At 36.9% G+C, this 21702-nt stretch overlaps 1 protein-coding gene across 1 annotated transcript in view; it reads right to left on the bottom strand.

Moving 5' to 3' along the window:
- Positions 1–21702, bottom strand: part of LOC126474735 (uncharacterized) — a 575439-nt gene that overhangs the window by 136296 nt on the left and 417441 nt on the right. Inside the window, exon 20 of the mRNA XM_050102214.1 lies at positions 12322–12555. Within this exon, the coding sequence (XP_049958171.1) occupies positions 12322–12555 (234 nt within the window). The remainder of the gene's footprint in view (positions 1–12321; positions 12556–21702) is intronic.

Here is a 21702-nt window from a genome sequence, read left to right as displayed (position 1 = left end):
TACCTCAGATTTCATCCAGCCCCATGAACAAAAATCTAATGGCGTAAGATCGGCGATCTTGGTGACGACTTAATTGTACTACCAAGACCAGTACATCGATCAGGGTAAGTGCGGTTGAGATGTTCCCTCATAAGTCAGGTAAAATACGGGGGTGCTCAGTCATGCTGGAAGTACATTGCAGTCCCCGTCGCCAGAAGTACGTCCGCAACATGTTCAACAAGCCAATTTTCCAAAAATGCAGAAATACTATCCCTTCGTTCGCTCTTCTAAAATGACTAGACCTATGAACAAGTTGCCGATCATCTCGCACTAAGCACTGATCGAAACCCGCGCGGGAATAGCTGAGCGGTCTAGGGCGCTGCAGGCATGGACTGTGCGGCTGGTCCCGGCAGAGGTTCGAGTCCTCCCTCGGGCATGGGTGTGTGTGTTTGTCCTTAGGATAATTTAGGTTAAGTAGTGTGTAAGCTTAGGGACTGATGACCTTAGCAGTTAACTCCCATAAGATTTCACACACATTTGTACATTTTGAACACTGATCGAAAAATAAACCCGGAAACTGGTTTGCATTGCAGCGTGAGGCGGTGCAGTGTTGCCTCACGGTCTAGGCGCCTTGCCACGGTTCCCGCGGCTCCCCCCGTCGCAGGTTCGAGTCCTCCCTCGGGCATGTGTGTGTGTGTGTGTGTGTGTGTGTGTGTGTGTGTGTGTTGTCCCTAGCGTAAGTGTCTAAGCCTAGGGACCGATGACCTCAGCAGTGCCGCGCGGTGTGGACGCGCGGTTTGAGGCGCCACGTCATGGATTGCGCGGCGCCTCCCACCGGAGGTTCGAGCCTTCCCTCGGGCATGAGTGTTGTGTGTGTGTGTGTGTTGCTCTTAGCAAAAGTTAGTGTAAGTAGTGTGTAAGTCTAGAGACCGATGACCTCAGCAGTTTGGTCCCTTAGGAATTCACACACATTTGAACATTTGAACGTCAGTAGTTTGGTCCCATAGGGACTTACCACAAATTTCCAAATTTATAGCGTAAGGATTTACCTGCGACCACCGACGATTATTACATGTGTTGTTGTTCCATTTCCTGTAAAGATGGGTTCAGCAGTGAATAGTATGAATGGAAGCAAATGACCGTTATCATGACATCGAAGAAGCAATGATGGAAATAAAAGAAAGGTTCAGGAATGGAATTAACATCCAAGATGAAAGGATATCAGTGGTATGATTCGCTGAAACTTACTGGCAGATTAAAACTGTGTGCCGGATCAAGACTCGAACTCGAGTTCGAGTCTCGGTCCGGCACACAGTTTTAATCTGCCAGTAAGTTTCATATCAGCACACACTCCGCTGTAGAGTGAAAAATTTCAATCTAGATAAGATTCGCTGATGATATTGCTGTCATGAGTGAAAGTCAAGAAGACTTACGTAATCCGCTGAATGGAATGCATAATCTAATGAGTACAGGATATGGACTGAGATTAAATCAAAGGAAGACGAAAGTAATGAGAAGTAACAGAAATGAGAACAGTGAGAAACTTAACATCGGGATTGGTGGTCGCTAAGCGGATGAAGTTAAGGAATTCTGCTACCTTGGCAGCAAAATAAACAATGACGGACGGAGCAAGGACATCAAAAGCAGACTAACACTAGGAAAAAGGGCCGTCTGGCTAAGAGAAGTCTATTAGTATCAAACATAGACCTTAATGTGAGGAAGAAATTTCTGAGAATGTACGTTTGGAGCACAGCATTGTATGGTAGTGAAACGTGGACTGTGGGAAAACCGGAACAGAAGAGAATCGAAGTATTTGAGATGTTGTGTTACAGACAAATGTTGAAAATTAGGTAGACTGATAAGGTAAAGAATGAGAAGGTTCTCGCAAAATTGGAGAGGAAAGGAATATGTGGAAAACACTGATAAGGAGAAGGGTCAGGATGCTAGGACAGCTGTTAAGGCATCAGGGAAAGACTGTCATGGTACTAGAGGAAGTTGTGGAGGGCAGAAAATGTAGAGGAAGACAGAGATTGGAATACATCCAGCAAATAATTGAGGGCGTAGCTTGCAAGTGATACTCGGAGATGAAGAGGTCGGCACAGGAGAGGAATTCGTGGCGGGCCCCATCAAACCAGTCAAAAGACTGATGACACAAAAAAAAGAGGAACACTTAGGAGACGGTGACTGATTGCATCAGCGTGAAAATGTACGCTGTCATAAATCTGTATCTGTGAGGCAATGGTTTGTGGACAGTAACATTCCTGAAATGGCCGACCTGAATCCAATGGAACATCTTTGGGATGAGTCTGAACGTCGTCTTCTCTCCGGATCCCAGTGTACAACATCATTACCTTCTTTGCTTGCTGCTCTAGAGGAAGAATGGTCTGCCACTCTTTCACGGACACTCAGGCACGTCACTGAAAGTGTGCCAAGTAGAGTTGAAGCCGTCATAAATCTCCACTAACAGGCGTCGGGTTACTGATGATCAAATAGTGTCTGATCGATACCCGACAAACAAAGAATCAACTCGCTTTTACACGAAACTGAAGAAATTTTCGGCGTTGCTTCCTCTGTGGGTGCTGCATGTGAAGGTTTCGGGAAAATATGAAATTGCTGTCACCGATATGTTCGAACCAGTTCTTCTACGTTAAATGAGTAGTTAGGGGTATGGGAACTAGTAAAATGCAATACAAAGTGACTTCTATGTTATGGCTGACGATCTAAAACGCAATGTGACTGATATGCTGTCAAATGATTTAACCAGTTATTTAATCAGGTTACCCTCCATTCAGAGGCGTTGTATGCAGCGACTGTTATATTGATTTTGTAAATAATAGATTTTAGCTATCAGTCATCCTTTGGAATTTTTATTGGCAGATCTAGATTTCAGCTAGAAACTAGCCGTTCTCAATGCACTCTCATCTTTGATCAATGCATGTAGTGCCCGTTGGTCAGGTTCAATGAACTTTGGATGAAGCCCGATCAGCAGGCATTACATGCATTGAACAAAAATGATAGTGCATTGAGAACGGCTAGTTTCTAGCTGAAATCTAGATCTGCCAATAAAAGTTCCAAAGGACGACTGATAGCTGAAATCTATTATTTGCAGTCATATAGTATTAAAGAGAAGCATAAAAAAATTCAGGGGACATCTCAATATTTTTTAGGAATGTATCGCGCATGACTTTAGTTGCCACCGATGTCTTATTAGTGGAATCATATACAAGAATCTAGGAAGATTCAGAGGAAGCTACTTTTAGTGGCACGTGTGCCAAACACGTGAAAGAAAACAAAATCTGCATGTGGGAACAACTGGCTGGGACATTTAGGCCACATCATCATCGAGGCAAGACACTTCTGTCATGGGCACCTAACTAACGTCTCGTTACGGAAAATTTAAGGGCCGTACATCGCGAGTCGTGTGAAAGATTAACGGGAAGGTGCGGCTCTTCGGAGAAAAAAAATCGAGTCTCCTAGAGGGAACACTGCAATTCCATGCAAACCTCGCCTAACTACTGGCTGACAGCGTCCCTCCGAATGTGAGTTCATCATCCTGATATGCGTATTGGAAACCAGTGCGAATAAGAGAGTGAAAAAAGCTCTTTAAATCTACACTTAGAACACAAGGATCAAGGGAGAAAGTATTTACAAACGGAAGGTTGCCAACATATCAGTTGAAGATATCACAGTTCGTGATAAACTGAGATAACAAAGGAATTGCAAACACGGTGTTGAAACGGGCCAAGATGAAAGAAAATTTCAAGCAGAACAGACAACGCATAGTGCAATCGTACATTAGAAACAAATTGTTAGATCTATAGTGGACGGAGGCTTGGGGAGAACCTAAGAAAGCTGGTAAAGAAAATCACACTGTTAAAAAAAAGACTATTTTTATGGTTGAAACTCGTACGCTAGTAGGGTGATTGAAGCAGTATAGGCACCTAATTTTTTTTATTTAATTATTTTTTTTTGATGGAATATTATTTCTTGGACGTGTGTAGTCATCGAATAATTATCTAAATATTGCTGTCTACAAAAATGGGATGTAAGAGGTTAATATAATTTAATTTGTGATGTTACCTCTGTATAGCTGAAGATGTAAGCTCATAATATGGGCCCGCATACATAATAATCGTACAGAATAAAATGCGCCATAAATAGGAAGCATAAAAAGTATGCTGTATACTAACGTCATTATCGCTTTTGATTTGTGAACTATTTATCAGTTTCTGGTGATATCAATCTTCTTTCACATTTGTTACAGTAATTGTGAGACATCGATACCTGTAATCAGCAGAAAACATGCCAGTTGCTAAGTGCCATGTGAAGATTCTTGTTACGATCATGGTCTGTACCTGGGCCTCATCCGAAACGGATAGCGACTTTGTAAATAAAAGGCGGTTGTGGCGGCAAAAGCCAATATATACTTGCTCCAACCGCGGCAGTCTCCCTCTGTAAAAATACGATAAAATGGCGCATTTCCTCAAACTAATATGTTGTACTTACAAGATACATGTGAAAACAAACGCTGGTGGTAGATTACAGAGTGAAATAATCTACTGCAAATAAGTACCGAATTCTCTGTTTAAATCTGAGGATGTAATCTGTTCGTTAGCAGTAAATACGGGTATACACGTTTTTTGAACCCTAGTTTGTATTTGAAGTGAAAAGTTTGGGAATAACAGCGGAAAATATTAAATAGGTAATCGGTACGACAGAGTACAGTCCAATGCATGATTCTGTGAACGTGAGGTTTACCTTTGCAGATGATTTCGTTACAACATACAACCAATCAAAAGTACTCCAGGTCACTTCAGTTTTCTTACAATATGTCAATCATGCGCCTTGCAGCTTATTATGGAAACAAAACTTTTTTGTACTGTCCAAACATGTTTCTACACATCTGTCTTAGCATTATTTCATTCAAGTCTGTAAAATAAAAACATGTTTCAAGTAAGTAATTTGTTTCTGTCGCGATTATTACACTATTTTTTTGAACGTTTGGTTCTGTAGGACCTTCTTTACATTATAATATAGCTTGTCACCTGCTGCGAAATGGTTCTTTGTGAGGTTGGTTGGCGAGTTAACAAATCACTTTACGCATAGACTCACTTTCGTTGCGAGAAATTATTTTAGGTCTATATTTTGTGCTTACTCACATATATTCTCTCAGGTGCTATACTCATCAGTATGCTCATAAACAAAAACACGGTATCTATTTTTAATGCATATTAACGTAAAAATGGACAATATTTCTGTTCAGAGCCAAGTTCGAATTTACAGATCTGAATAAAACTGATCACTGGTAACGACCGAAGATCCTGAAACATAGTCGGGCAACAGAATTAAGGAAAGATGTGTTGGGCCGGTCGGTGTGGCCGAGCAGTTCTAGGTGCTTCAGTCTGGAACCGCGCGACCGCTACGGTCGCAGGTTCGAAGCCTGCCTCGGGCATGGATGTGTGTGATGTCCTTAGGTTAGTTAGGTTTAAGTAGTTCTAAGTTGTAGGGGACTGATGACCTCAGATGTTAAGTCACATAGTGCTCTGAGCCACTTGAACCGTTTTGAAAGATGTGTTGTTAGCATAACAGGCGGATCTGAATTCCCGTAATTTGACCTGCAAACACGACTGCTGTTGGAGCCTCAGACCAAACAATGATGAATATTAGCTGTCTTTATCATGAGGCTTCTCTTTTCAGAGTACTTGCTGATGAGTAGAAGAAGGCTTTACAGGAGAATGTAACTCGTGGATCGTTTCTCCGTCATACATATAACATCCCTGAGTGCCAAGGTCCAGAATATCGGCGAACCTAACTCTCAGATGAAACTTTGAACAAGATCTACAAGTCTACGTTTTAGTTCGCAACCTTTGAGGAAGAGCCAAGACCTACTCCTAAACAACATAGAATAATTTTCAAATATTTCTAGCGGTAAAAGAAACTATTGGCCCTGAGGAAACCCACAAACGCCACAGAAGTTCACACAGTAAACTATTCTCTCAGTCATCCCTTGAATAAGATGCGAGACCTTCAACTATCAGGAAAACGAAGCTAATCTAAGCGAGGTGACAGCGCCCTGTGAACCATATCAAATTCTTCTCCCAGTCGCAGCGTTGATAAACCCCACATTCTGGGTACGAATTATTTTGTTACAATTAGATGAAAAACTTGAACTGAAGTGTAGCGACATTAGTGACACATGTAGAATATTAAACATAGATTTAACAACTCTTTTATGAAATCTGTTATTAAACTGAAAAGTTTATGACCAGTGCTATATTTTTTTGAGTACTATGGTTTAAAGAATGCAAACTTTGCTCTTCATCATTGGTGCAAGAATGACTTGCACTACTGCTAAATCTAAAACTAATTTCTAAATAATTATTATATTGCTGTGTACTAGGTAATACGTGATACTGACTTGTATATGTCGTAGTGGATGTTGTTCATTTCGTTTTAACTATTGTCAGACAAAAATTCAAACTATCTTAATTTACTGAAACAGCATTAATATTCTTATGCATTAAGAAGTTTAAGTCATGTGTTATCCGCACAGGATCACAGAAATTGTTTAAATTCTAGCTGTCAGTTCCATTGCAGATAACATAGTAATGGAATTAGGGGTGCATAATTGTTCATCTTTTCAGTTGAAATCATAAGTAAGAAATGTGTTACTATATACACAAAAATAATGAGGGAAAAGTACACTACGAGACAAAAAACAAATACATATCAAAATTACGTGAAAAGACGTTCACCTAGGGTAGATAAACAAGACAATGCTCACTTAAAAGTGATTTCTTAAAAACCGATTTCACTATCTAAGCTAAGTCTTTGTAATTACTTCTACTAGTACCTCCTAAAACACAGTACACATTGTCAGAATCGTTAATTACTCTGTGGCTCCTTGCCAGTGATTATTGAATCATGTTAGCAAAAGAACTTATATGAAATGTGAATATCTTTAGCACAGCTGCCTCGATTTAGCTGTTACATTGATGTCTGCAAAATGTTTAACTTATTGAATGCAGTACTTTTAAAAGCTCTTGAATGCAGATGCCTCTTTTGTATTACGAAACCGCAAAGTTTATAGTTTTTATGTTGACATCACACCAACTCATTTAGCTTTGAACATAAAATTGAAAAATACTTATAAGACAGTAGAAAAAGATTATTTTAATAGAATAAAATATTATTTTGCAACGATGTTGCTCTACTGTCGCTCTGTTTCACTTTTACTCATCTGTTAATTCCCCATAAATATGAGGATGGAGAGTGTACAACAACAAATTGTGTAAATTTGAACTAGGCAAGAAATGTAGTTAGGATAGTATTTAGATCTTAAAACGATAAACTGGCAAGTACAAGCACTATTCTGAAAAAGACAGTTGTGTGTATATAATACACTGTACTACATAAAAATAACCTCTCATGAGAAAATCTATGATTACAATGTTTCTACCAAATTCTGTAAACTAGGTTTAAAGCAAAAACAAATAATATGATGAAAGTGATAGATTGATATCCACAAGATTGAACGATACAGAAAATTTGATTCCAGGATATGACATGGAGTGAATGTTGTGAAAACATAGAATGTTTTACCATACAAATATGATCATAATGAACTCATATAATTGAATATGGAAGGAAGAGCAGATACAGAATGAGTTCTCATACTGCAATAATATTCCTTTTAATTTGAGAGTTCTGATTTGTACCAAATCAATAAACTACCCTAAAGCAGCTGTGGGACAAAATCTCCTACTCAGTGACGTAGTTCACAGGTATGGATTTGCCGAATTCTTACTTATAACTGTGCTTATGTTTTGCAGCAGATGGATATGAGCGTTTGGCGTCATTGGCCAAGAGGCCCCTTGCAGGTCAGGTCCAGCCGCGTTGGTGCAGGTCTTATAACATTCGACGCCACATTGGGCGACCTGCGTGCCGGATGGGGATGAAATGATGATGAAGGCAACACAACACCCAGTCCCTGAGTGAAGAAAATCTCCGACCCAGCTGGGAATCGGACCCGGGCCCTTAGGATGGCAATACGTCACACTGACCACTCAGCTATCGGGGCTTGCAGCAGATGAAAAATGTATTTTGAAGTATTTTTCTATGAACACTAATCAGTCATGATTTGCTTGGTACATGTGTGTCAATTGTAAAAGTATAAACACTTTTACTGAAACAGAAACAATATGGTGATAAAGAAAATGTTAATAACCTACAGAATTGTAAGCAGGTATAACTACCTCCTTAAGGTTTAGTGAAGAGTACAGCATTATATTGTTCCACAGTGTGGAAATTTTAAATTAAAGTGATGTACAGTGAACATATTAATAGCTCTGTAAGACTTTGGTACCAGTATGGTATTTCACGTATTAATTTTCCATAAGAAGTGCAACTGTAAAAATTGTGGTGTGAAAATTACCTGTAACAGAAATTTGTAATTGTTTAAAAGATTCCACAGGCTCATAAGACTGAATAACAGGGATGTATAGGCTTGCACATTCCACCTACAGCATTGATATGAATTAAAATATTGCTATACATCGAACATAATATTGTAATCATGTGTAATTTTTAAATGCAACAAAAATGGGTTTGTGAGGGAATAGTTATTGTACTGCTGGGAGTCCTTCTGCTTTATGAACTTGTGTATTTGTTTACAGAGTCTACCACCAAAAAGAGCTTCTTTGACTCCAGGCATAAAAAGACACTAATTTTACTACATTTAATATCTCATCTGAACATCTTGATATGATGATGGTTGCAATTACATGCAAGAATTATACAATATGTTAACTTCTACTTCTTACGTGAGGTTATTTAACATTTATGATGCAGTATGTGCTTATTACTCTTACTCATTTGCTGTATGATAACAAAAAATTATTTAACTGAAAATTCAACACAATTTCTGTAATATTTTGTAATCTAATTAAAAAGAAGGTGTCACATTCTAAGAACCTGTGCTCTATATAATGTTTGGTTCGGCAGAAGAATTATGTTATATAACCTACTCAGTTTCTTTCTTATGCAAGATAATTTTAGATTTGATCAATTAATGTAGTTTTCTTGCCAGTACAAGATACAGTAAATGAAATTCTGTAGTGAAACAGAGATGGTTGACAAATACAAGTCAGTAACATTACTATGGAAACTACATTAGTACAGACATTTATGCATTACTGCTATTTTTACAGTAAATTTTTCATAATTGTTGACTACCCAGTACTCATACTTGTATAAAATATTATCACAATTTCCTTTAACGATTTTTATATCAGTAGTGAAAGTATATTAGATACTGTGTATGGAACTCAATGCAGTATCATGTAAAATTCTATGAAACAATAATATCAAAGAAAATTTTCCTTCTATGTTAAAATGTATGAGAAACATATACAACTTGCACGTGAAAAATTTTACATACTCACACTATCCTGTAAACTGTTTGCACTATACTGTATTGTTCCTATAATGATTGATGTATCATTTAGTAGATTGCCACACTGTAGGAATCTGTTAATGTAAAATCATTAGTTTTGTCTCATCTATTTGTTTTTCAGTTGAGACTTACATCGATGTTATATGAATTCAGTACTGTCACATTATTTTCTGAGTAATCCATTGTTAGCTTCAACTTACTATAAGATATATAAATTTAGCTAGCAAAAGTACCAAGGTTTCCTGTAACTAAGTATCATTAAGTGGGTCTTGTAAATGTGTTAACCAATTAACTTAAAGATAGATAGGAGGAAATAAGAATGACAGCTGTACTCAAGTCACAGAGGAAGTCCTTCAAAATCTAATGCAATGCAACAACTCTAAAAGCAGCGTGAGTAACAAGCCAACTGTAAATGCTGCCAGTATTTGTACATCTGAGGAGATGTTGTAGTTTTTGGGAATTTAATCAAGGATGAAAAATGGAAAAAAAATTGTGATATCATCCAAACAGATGCCAAAATATTATTAAAGAGTAAAAATGAATGTCAGTTAAATTAAATTAATTCACATAGAAAATAAAAGTAATTATTATTCTTTAGAAACTAAAGCTAAATGAAAATGCAGAATGACATTAATGGTGAGAGAGACATATAGGTAAACAAATGTGAAGTATATAAGCTCAGTTAAAGCTGTCTGAGAGGAAGACTTGTTGATTCAGATATTGACTGCTGTCAAGGCAAACATGGAGACAACATTTAAGTATGGAGAACAGAATGATTTCGAATAATAAATGATGAAACTTTAGCAATTAAGTTTCTTCTAAAGCATCTCATGTTGTGATGCACATCATGCCTATCTAATGAGTCATTAATTGCAATATTAAAAATAAATGATTTATAGTATGGCTGAAATGGTTTCCACTAAAATACTCTGAAATTTAATAATATCTCGTTGCTAATTCTATTCTTTCTGTCCATTCTCTCTGATTCTTCTCTGCTCCTTATTTAAAATACTGACTTCTTTCTAACATACATATTAATAATTTGCTAATGTTCCTATACTTATTTTTCCTAGTTGCATCATTTCATTCATCTTTGGATTAAGTGCCTACATTTTTCATTTACTTCATCCCACCATTTCCTCATTTGATAATATGTAACATCAAAATACATCAGCCAGTGGTGGTTGCTATGGGCAGGCCAAATTATGAACTCTTGACTTTAAAGGAGGAAATAACTCTGAATCTGCTCATTTCCTTTTTTTATGTTGTATTCAGGCACCATGCAAGGTAAATAGCGAAGTACCGACATACATAGATGAGTTTGCCCCATCAAATGTGTCATTTCACTTCACTTCTGAAGTGACTAGTTTATGAGTGCTGACAAAGACATCATGAGTAGTGAGTAGTCACAAAACACAATGAATAGAATAATAAAATAACAGCAACAGCTAGTATATCTACTGTGCACACAACACCCAACACACAAGGCCAAGGTAGTCACATTCTACTGATATGGGAAAAGCATTCATAGCATACAGTAAATATATATGTGACGGGATATTGAATGTTACATATATGCAGAAATTTATCTCATTTTTTACTGACAGTTTGAGATAGTCATTACTTAGAGGGAGTATCTATTAAAATATTTTTATAAGATCTAGTGCTACAATTAAAAACGCCAAGAAGCATTCAACAAATGATTCTGTTGCCAGAAAGGTATTTAAATATAAACTACTAATGCTTCTTAACGTCTTCTATTTTTTGTTGAATTGGAATCATTTTCTTATTAAGTACCGTCGTTTCTGAAGTCCCTCAGGTGGGAAGGAGCTTAAATTTGAACTTAAGAATAAATATGAATTCAGAGTGAGCTGACATCTCTTCAGTGATGCAGTATTTATATCTTAACTACGTATTTAACTCTATTTACGTAACAAAGTTTTGTTGTAGGGTATAAGAGAGTCATTTTAAGAGCGAGAAGAGGGGGAAAGGAGACATTATTTGAGTTAAATGAAGAATTAGATACTAATGCTTTGTCAATGTTCAGTAATAATGAGATAAAGTCTGCATCTGATGAAACATTCGGTTTGATTTGCAGGTCACTCATGGCTCAAAAATGTGAGTGGCGCACAGGAAAACATCAACAGCAAACAAAAATATTACCAGATCATTCCAACATTGAAAGCAGACGTTAACTTACAAGCACAAAAATTAAAAGGAAGTCTGTTATGGGGTCTAATATGCAAAGGAGGGGAATGATTATAATATACATATTTCACTATTAGATTTGCTTAAATACGTCTGTGGCGCAATATTTTACCAATTGTCAATGGGTTTGTTTTAGAAAGGCAATTCTCAAGTATTTACAGAATCAGTCAAAATTACGTTTACTCCACTGTCCAGACAGAAACATGCACAGGAAGAAGAAGCTGGGTTAGAAACGGTACGTGGTAGACATAATAAAACTGAAACTTTTTGCAGACACCGTTTACAACAGGCATACACAACTGTCAAACAAAAGCAGAATTCAGTATCGATGTGCTCAAGAACAATGAAGGGAGACTGGGATTCCATTCAGGCACGGTCTATGTGCGATGGCTTCGGGCAAGCTGACGTGAGTGGAAGACACTGGTGAGTTCTTCCACTGTGAAGCAGAGGCACCCCACGCATTTCCCTGGAGGCGGGAGACACACACCAAATAAAACTGAGGAGTGCACAAGAGACACCCGTGCAGTGCCTGGACAGAAGAGCATTAAATAAAGAGAAGGCAATAACAACAACAGTAACAACAACAACAACAGGGGGCAGAGACGAGCATGTTGCGAGTGCAGACACGAACGACACGAGAGAGAGAGATAGAGAGAGTGTTTCTCCGGCGGACGCCTTACTTCTGGGTGGTGGTTTAAGCAAATCGTCCAAACTAAAGGTTCTTGCTGTGGCAGCAGATGGGTGACTGTTGTAGCCGTGTGGGCTGGTGAGGCTTAGGAGCGAAGGTTTGCGGATACCCAGGCGGCCTAGCAGGGAGCGAGGGCAGCCGGGCTGCGGGCTCGGCACCACGACGACGGCGGCGGCGCCGGCTCCCGCCAGATGGTCGCGCACCGACGGCGGCCGCGAGTGCACACCTGCGAACACCACACGCCCACACTTGCACGGGAGCGCTCGCTCTGCGCCGCCGCACCACAAATTGTCTTCAATCACATTTAAGCTACTTACGGAGCACCACACAGTCCTATATGGCCTTTTGTGGTAGAGTGGGAAATTTTCAAGTAAGAAAATAATAAAAGTGGGCCACATATCGATCTCTGAGGAATACCAGTAGTTATTTGTCCGCAATAATGCTAATTTTGGAAAGATTTAAAAATGGTTTATGGCAAATCGTTATCATTAAAATTTTCAAGGACTCTGCACACATGAACTCACTAATTTCATATAATTACTGAGCTCATACACAGAGACGCATTTTCTCAGGTGTTTCGGAAGATATTTATAATTTAGTTCCTGCAATGTGTAGCCCAAACAAATGCTGCTGATTACTTGTTTCATGTGGGTCACAGGGTCGACAGAAAGCGTCGGTTCTCCCGTTAAAAACAAGATAATGTTTAATGTGGGATGTTATATGCGCATTCGATTGGTTGGTTCGAAATTAGTCTCGTTCAATTTTGTTTTACCAATATGTATTAACAAGGAATGTAAAATATGAAGAATAACCAGAACTCCAGCAGTGACTGAATAGCACTGCTGCATGGTGGTAGCAGTCATTGTGAGCCTGGGTGGTGCCCTCGATGCTGGAGTACTGTTTGTTTTTTAAGTTTTACTGTCCCTGTTAATACTTATTGCTAAAACGAATATTGCACTTTAGACTAATCTGGTCCCTTAAAATTCCACTTCAAAATATATTGATTTGAAATGGGGAACTAACCGGTGGTTTCTATCGACACTGGGCTTCGAAAGAAAGACGTGATGTCCAATATTTGTTTGGGCTGACTCCAGCTGCATCCCAAAAACGAAATTGTAAATATCTGCCGAAACGCCAGAGAAAATTCGCCTGACGAGTCTAATGAGGGACAGCCAGTACACGTCCAATTCAAAGAATGGAATACAAAGGGGAGTCTGAGCCCAGTTTTTTCTGTTACAGAAAGATGGAGATAGAATGGCAACCTCGCATTACGAATTTCGTGACTTACATCTGAACTTCGAACTTTGAACTTCAAAATAAAAATAACTTTGTATTTTATGAGGAGATAGTTTTGGTGGCGACATTCTTGGTTAAATATTTCTCGCTATTTCTAGCAGAGTTACATTTCTTTATTCTGTCATACTTTCAACGACTTCCTCTGTCGTTGCCCTCAGAAGTTAACTGTGGTAGGACAACTAACAGGCTGTGCGGCAGTTTGGTATGTAGTTGGACGAATTACGTGAAGGAGTCGTTAAAAAGTCACCGAACCTCCATATGATATCTGTGATGGAGAAAGATAAGTAGCGATGCTGATTCTGTTAGATGATGTATAACTCAGTTTATTTACCTGCAGCCTTTCAGCATCTGCAGTGTTTCAGCATCAAGCTCCCAAAAGAGTACAGCCACTGTCCCAGTTAAAGTTGTTGTTGCACTTTATGACAACAAAATTTTGACGATGTTGGCAGAGGAAGTCGCTGAAAGACCGAGAATGCTTTTTCCAGCTTTGTGCCACGTGGGCTAGTCGCACGGTCTAGGGTGCCTTGCCACGGTTCGCGCGGTGCCACCTCTCGGAGGTTTGACTCCTTCCTCAGACATGGATGTGTGTGTTGTCCTTAGCGTAAGTTAGTTTAAGTTAGATTAAGTAGTGTGTAACCCTAGGGACCGATGACGTCAGCAGTTTGATCCCATAGGAAACTTACCACAAATTGCCAATTTCTAGCTTTGTATTTTATCAACTCTTTGACAGTACATATGTTCACTGATGTTCTCATAAAAAGTGCAAAGCGTGACTAAAATATTAGGACCCAAAGCAACAATTACATAGAATTAGAAGTTTTAAAATTAACGCATGAAGGTGTCATATGCATGACTGCATGTACAGTCAACAACTTTTCACACCATATTAAATGTCATGTAGGTAACAAAGTGGAGCTCAAGAGTGAACTAAAGAACTCATTACGTAATACCTTCTACACTATTGAATAGTATCTCCACAGTGGCTGTGGAAATTAGTGTATTGAGTTTTAGAATAATTAACATCAGCAGTGTAACACTGTAATATTTCATAAAATCAAATAGTCATGATGTACTGTATTAAAAAAAAAAAGACATTCATGAAGTCTTTTCACATCCCAGAAACATCTATGTTTGGGGTTCTTGCTGTGTGAGTCGAGTAAGGTAATGTAGGCTGATGCTCTCTATGGCAGAAGATGATCTGTAATTGCATGGCAGCTACATACCACTACTCGGTACTGTGTACCAAAACCTTGCCACATTAAATGAAGTATTAAAAGATACCCTATAAACAGAATTGCTACACAATTTTTTTCATTTTTTTACAACTTTAGGGAGAAGTGAGAAATACAAAAACACTTATCTGCATCTGATAGTCAGGTCCAGCACTCAAAAATCACAAAATGTTTGAAGCACAGGGGGCGGATGGGATGGGGGAGAAACGTGATGAAATGAGCAAAAAAAAAAAAAAAAAAAAAAAGGCTGTTTCTTTTGTACAAGTTATTTTCTGTTTTGTGTCTACCAGTGATACTGCTCTGATGAAACAAGGTGCACGAAAACGATTTTCAGAGAGAAATCCAAACAGTAGAGAAGGTAGAAATAGGATAAAAAACATCGGAAGTAGTACAGTCAAGATACAACTACAATGTGAAAATTTATGTTGAAACATTTGTTTGGAATCCGAGACAGAACGTTTCTTCAATATTTTACAGATTGTCACACACTGAAGAAGTATAGTCTGGTTCATAAATTCCATCCTCTTTGTTAATACATACAGGACATATATTATGGTAAATAAAAACAAAAATACAGGGACTGAAATTACTTGGTGGCCTGATATGAATTATGCTAGTAGAAACGTCCAGAAATAATAAATGTAAAAAACTGGAGAAGATGGCATTTGTGATGAAACAAAATCGTAACCAAGATTTACTGTACAAGAATATTAATTTGTGGAAGATGTACATCTATAAATTTATTTAGCAAAAAAGTAAGAGGTGTAACTTTGAGATTGATTAGCAGATCACAGTGCTTTTTGGGATGATGAGATGGATATAATGCTCCCTTACTTGCCTATGACTTCTTAACTGACTTAACCCAAATGGAGAATGGCGCTACAACACTGTCAGTAACCCAATGAGGCATACAAACGAGTACTCAACTTACTATCTTAAAAGTAAACACAAATGACTCGAAGGTACTGCAGTGCTGGTGGATTCCTTACAGAAATTCACATTTACCACACTACAATATCACGGTATGATTACTGTAACTCATGCTTGATACTTGTGATTTTTGAGTGCTGGGTCTGACTGTCAGAGGCAGATAAATGTGTTTTTATTTCTCACTTCTCCCTATTGTTATAAAATTTTTCTGTTAGTACACATTAAAAAAGTTCATCAGATTGGGGACAAATTACTACTGGCATGCCGTAGGGATTAGTAGGTCTAGTTTCATTCTTCTTGCATCTCATATGCCCAGAAAAAATTAAAAAATGTTTAATGATATTAAAACAAGGTTTCTGATAACTCTTAGTAGGTGAAGTAGCAAGTAATTGACTATACACAATGAAGCAATTGATTTACTGTATCGTTACTTACATACAGAGCCAATGGAATTTTTTTAGAAATGGCATTTTTTTTAGAAATGCCCTTTATAGCTCTTGGTAAGAGAGATATGGTGATATAACATTCATTAAAGATTTATCTAAATTTATTTCACAAAAACAGGCAGTAAATGTGTTAAATGTGAGTGCCTTTCTCGTAGGCACAAAGCAGTTTCACTTCCTTCCATTATCAGCAGCACTTAATGAAGCATAGACTCATACCTTGATTTTTATTATCACCACTGTTCCAGTTACTTCTGTGAAACGCTTCATTACAAACATTTTACTGACAGATATTGTAACAAACGCCTGATGAATTTATTGTAAGAGGCTAACATAGTATAAATTTTATGTCATATTGGTCATATAAGTACACACACTTATCTCAGCTACATTTATTTGCATTGTTTCTTGCATCATAGGATATGCAACTATATTTCAAGAATACATTAACACATGGTATAGACGATGCAAGACATTGGAAATTCTTTGTAGATTATATTATCAGTCGTAATTATTATTATGTTTACTCATATGTGAGATATTTATTTCCTTTTCTGGGAGTAAATTATCAAGCCTGGTATCCATTTCAAACAACAGGAACAACTCATTTACTTATAATAATAACTTCAGTGATCAAACAACTGTAATTTGGAATGGTCTTTTGACACAGATATTACTTGAAACATGCGAAATTTTTGCAGGAGATGTGGATAAAATAAGAGGCCCATTTGGCATGAATATATTAATAATGTTAAAAAATAGCTTGCATTTCATCATATTCACATAGCTCAGCTATATTTAGTTGTAATAGTTCTTATATCATAGGCATGCATAGCTAGTTCAACACACATTTACACATAACAGGAATAAAAACAGACCAATAATTGAACTCTGTGGCACACCAGTAATAAATCAAATTTGTCCAGTCTGCTGTTGATTCAGTATGGAAACTGTCTGCATCTACTTACAATTATTGAGAGCACAATTAGACATTAAGGTAAACAGAAAAAATTGAGGCAAATGTATTCATTTGGGAAGTAATTACAGAAACAATAATCAGTACATATTATATAATCTTCCAAGGGAGATGGCAGACAGATCTCCATGAGCGAGAGGAAGCATAATATCTCGTAATTTGCAGATGGAAGATGGGATAATCACGAACTTTGTATGAGAAACGATTAGAACGTAGAACTGTGACATTTCATGGAATGATGATGACATTAAAATTATCACATAGAGCCTCAGAACACTATTGAGATGGAGACAACTTGCTTCTAACCTTTTAAGACTTATTAATGACTACCTGAAAAACCTGGAATTGCCAAGGAATTTATATAGCTGCTTCAAATACTTTCTACAAATGAAATTTATTTTTGATTGATAAAGCTTTTTTGTATACAATGTTTGAAGTAGTGTGACTGAGGAGGTGAACGAAGAGCTTGTTTGCTTCATTAAAATGAGAGAGGCAGTGATGCAGCTGTGCAAAAACGTTGAGAACTTTGGTGGTTTTCTGTGTGGGTAAAGGGTTCTGAGGATAGAGATAATGCATGACATTATCCATTAGAGTTACGTCACGCCTCACATGTGGAAAGCATTTCAAACAAGGAGTTAAAGCCTGACGTTGTAACCCACAGCAGTTTTCATCTCGTAATGTCCATTGGATTCTTCAGACCGCAAAAGCCTCAATCTTTTATATGTTGTGATGTACTCAGAAAGAATTGTTTCCCAGAAATTTTTATTCTTAAATAAAATGATATAAAAATACAATTTTTTGGCAACCCAAATCTCAAAGCAAACTGAATAAATGCGTTTTTCCAGCAAAGACGAGGAATAAAACCTCTCGTAAAGCGAAATCTGTAAATCCCATTATCATAGGGAAGTAAATTCAATGTCAGTTTGTATTCGCAAAGATAAAATAGCAGTGCATAAACTTCAGAAATTACATCTGTCACAGAGCTAAAAAAAAAACTAACATCGTCATCTGTTGATTCTTGGCGTACTACGTCGTGATGAACACACAAGTTTAGATACAACTTTAAATTACGATATTTTTCTGTATTCCGCTTTTGATGAAGTAAAGCCTGAATGTGGCCACAAGCTACTCTCAATTTACGTGAGAAAACTCCGCGAGAATTCGTCTCGTAGTTTTGGAAATAAGTGTATTCAGACAGACAGACGTGACTATTTCAGATAAAATTTTATATTACGGTATATTTTTTATTCCAGGATCTGATTTTCATGAAATTAAGCCTGTATATTGCCTCACTCTATGATCACGTTGTATATGAGAACCCGATGAAATTTCGTTAGTAGTTACAGAGATTAATGCGTTTAAACAGAAAGAGAGACAGATACGACTGTTTTAGATAACAGTCGTAATTACAATTTTTTCCCCATGATCTAATAAACGAAAAGTATATGTTGCTCCAAGCTACGCTCAACCCCATAAAATGATCTACTAGTTTTAGAGATTATTGTGTCAAACAGATATACAGACTTATGTAACAGCTTTGCAGTCCTATAAAAAGTATAACTTTCATTTACATCTATAGAATTGTGGTTAGATCTCACTACTGTTCGATTATAAGGGTTAACTCCAAAGTGTGGTAAAAAATTTAATACACAACTTAATTTTTTACAAAACAAAAATAATATTTCTCAGAGTGATCTACATTTAGTTTGATGAATTAAATGCAGAGGCATTCTGATACCTTTGTTTCCGAGATATGGAAATGGAAATGTCGTGTGGCTAGGGCCTCCCGTCGGGTAGACCGTTCGCCTAAACACTGATTTCAATTAATACTGCATTGTAGCACAAACGACCCGTTATTCAATTGAAATTTCTTCTGTACATGTAAGTACATGTAACAATTTGATGTTAAGAAAGAGAGGCCCATTGTATGCAACAGGGCAAATTGAGATCCATTTTGCACACCTTTGCAATAGTAAGGGCTCATATGTGAGCAGGCTCAAGTACTTCATATCAGTCACTCTATGGTATATACAATCACACTTCATAATTCATTTTGACTATAGGTTTGGATCCAGGGATCAAAGTGGTCGAAATTTCGTCTACAGTCTCATAACGACGCCAGAAGCACATCTGTTATCTTTGCGTTTTTCCATACGTGATTTAAAAGTGTCCTCCCTTGAATGCTTTTTGTCTGGAATTTACCAAAGCTGTACTAATGGATAGCAGCTCTGTCATCATTTCTTCAAAAGAAACAACTGGCCATCTGCAGCCAAATCAGCAATTCTCATAGAACAACATTTAAATTAATTTTTCTACAATAGCAATCTGTAATGGTGTTTCAGTCCCACCCCCCCCCCCTTCTCCACCTCCCATATCCTGATGTGCATATGGACTGTAGTCAACTTGTTTAAAATGAAAATAGTTTATTACAAGATACTCAGCACTAGTCATTTGTATGAAAAGTGTGGCATGAGCTGCATGCTTTATCAGTTCAAGTACGCTTACCAATAATCATAACACTTGTCAGAGTTTCTTGCTGTTTTGTAAAAATTTGCCAGACTTATTAATCTAATTCGATGAAACAATTTTTTTAATTTTTTGATTATATGTAAGGGAGCTGAACAGAGGGCACAAGTTCTTATGCAGTTATTGATTACTAACTGACACACACAGATCATGCGCAATGAATAAAGATATGTAGACAGCAGACACAGCACTGCTTGTGTTCCACAGGTATCAATACTGGGTCCATTTCTTTTTAACAGGGTATCCCACATAATCATAATATATCACTAAAGGTTTAAAATACCGACAGAATAGCTCTGGAGAAATGAACACAGACATTGGGGCAAATTCTTTGTGCTTAGTTAAGTACTCGATTCTTTTTTGTTGTGTAAATGCTTGAAATTTGAGTCAAAATCTGAAATTTATGAACCAGATAACTGAACTTCAGTTAAATGGAATAAATTAATTTGTGACTGAGCGACTTATCCACTTATATTAAGTGCTGAAAGTACCTTACTCTAATCAATTTACAAAAGTAGAGACACTTCAATTATCTGTAGAAATGTTTTGAAATATGTACCAACTAGAGCTGATGATCAGCTCCAAGGACTCAGAATGCATATCACAAAGGCCAGTACATGTGGCAGCAATAATAACTCAGAGCAGATGAGTCAAATTAAAATATATTGCAATTAGGAATTCCTTGTGTCTCATTTACACAAGGATAGTGTTTTCGCCTGTTAGTGGAACAATTTAGTTCTGTGTCTGAGAATCTTGCAGACAAGTTTATGATACTACAAGTACTGAAAATCAAAACTGAACTTGTGGATTGAAATTCAGTCGCATGTTTGATAGATGAAAAGTCCGTATGACGCCACTGTACTTAAGAAAGCGATGGTACATGATACTTGATTATTATCTTCCATACTTTGCTAATGCTAGAAGCTATTATTACACAGTTTCATCAGCTATTCTGTGATTGAGAACTTACATCACTCAACAGTTTCTGGTTTTAAAATTGTTAATTATAATATAGAATAATTATATAACTGTACTTCAATTAATTATGACTCCTTGGAACTGAAAAACTCTTGTTTAGTGAAATGGATAAGCAATTTTCAAAGTTAATTATTTTTGTGGAGAACAGTTAAAATACTTTAATTATTCAATGATGTAAATCATTCTTTTCTGCTTTGTTGTTCTCTTAGAGAAATGCATTTCCCAAGTTCATGATTACTTTGTTAATCTTTACTCCTCTGTCAAGCAGTTCTGCTTTATAGTAATATACACAATAGAAAAATCACAGATCAGTGTTCAAAACAAATGAATTTGTGTATGTAGTGAATGTCTAATTCTAGAATAGCAACAAAAATTTATTAAATAATAAACTAAAATGGTGAAAAATGTTGGTTTAAAGTATATTATATGTCATACCATATATAATAACAAGTAACAAGGTACCATGCATAAGTTACTGATAATAGCAAACTCTATCATAAATGTATTTACTTGGTATTAACTGTCTTTATCACCTTGATATCATATCATTAAACGTGTTTTCCAAGTAAAGCTATGTTTTCGTTCACCAGAACATTTGCATTTTATAGTTTGAGAACACTACTACTGTAGCTGAAATGGGTATTACTTGTACATCCAAGGTGGTGTATCTGGTGCTCTTATTGAGGATGCTGAAAGTAAAACTGGATTTATTACAAATATAAAATTAGGTTTAACAAAATGTGCAAAATGCTAGCTTATTTCTTAGATAATTTGGCACACTGGTCGCTGCAAAAGATATCAAGCAAGAGGTTGTGAAGTAAATTTGACTGAAGAATGAAATACAAGGCATTCCAAAAATTTGCATTGGTGCATGAAAAATAAAATGAAATTAGATGTGAAGGGAAATGGGTAAAAATGAAAGTGCATTATATTTGTAGCAAAAAACTAATCGAAAATTCTTTATTAGACAATCAATGAAAAATATGTTTTAC

Source organism: Schistocerca serialis, chromosome 4 (assembly GCF_023864345.2).
Source record: "Schistocerca serialis cubense isolate TAMUIC-IGC-003099 chromosome 4, iqSchSeri2.2, whole genome shotgun sequence".
Classification (NCBI taxonomy): Eukaryota; Metazoa; Arthropoda; class Insecta; order Orthoptera; family Acrididae; genus Schistocerca; species Schistocerca serialis.
This window is presented reverse-complemented; position numbering and strand designations above follow the sequence as displayed.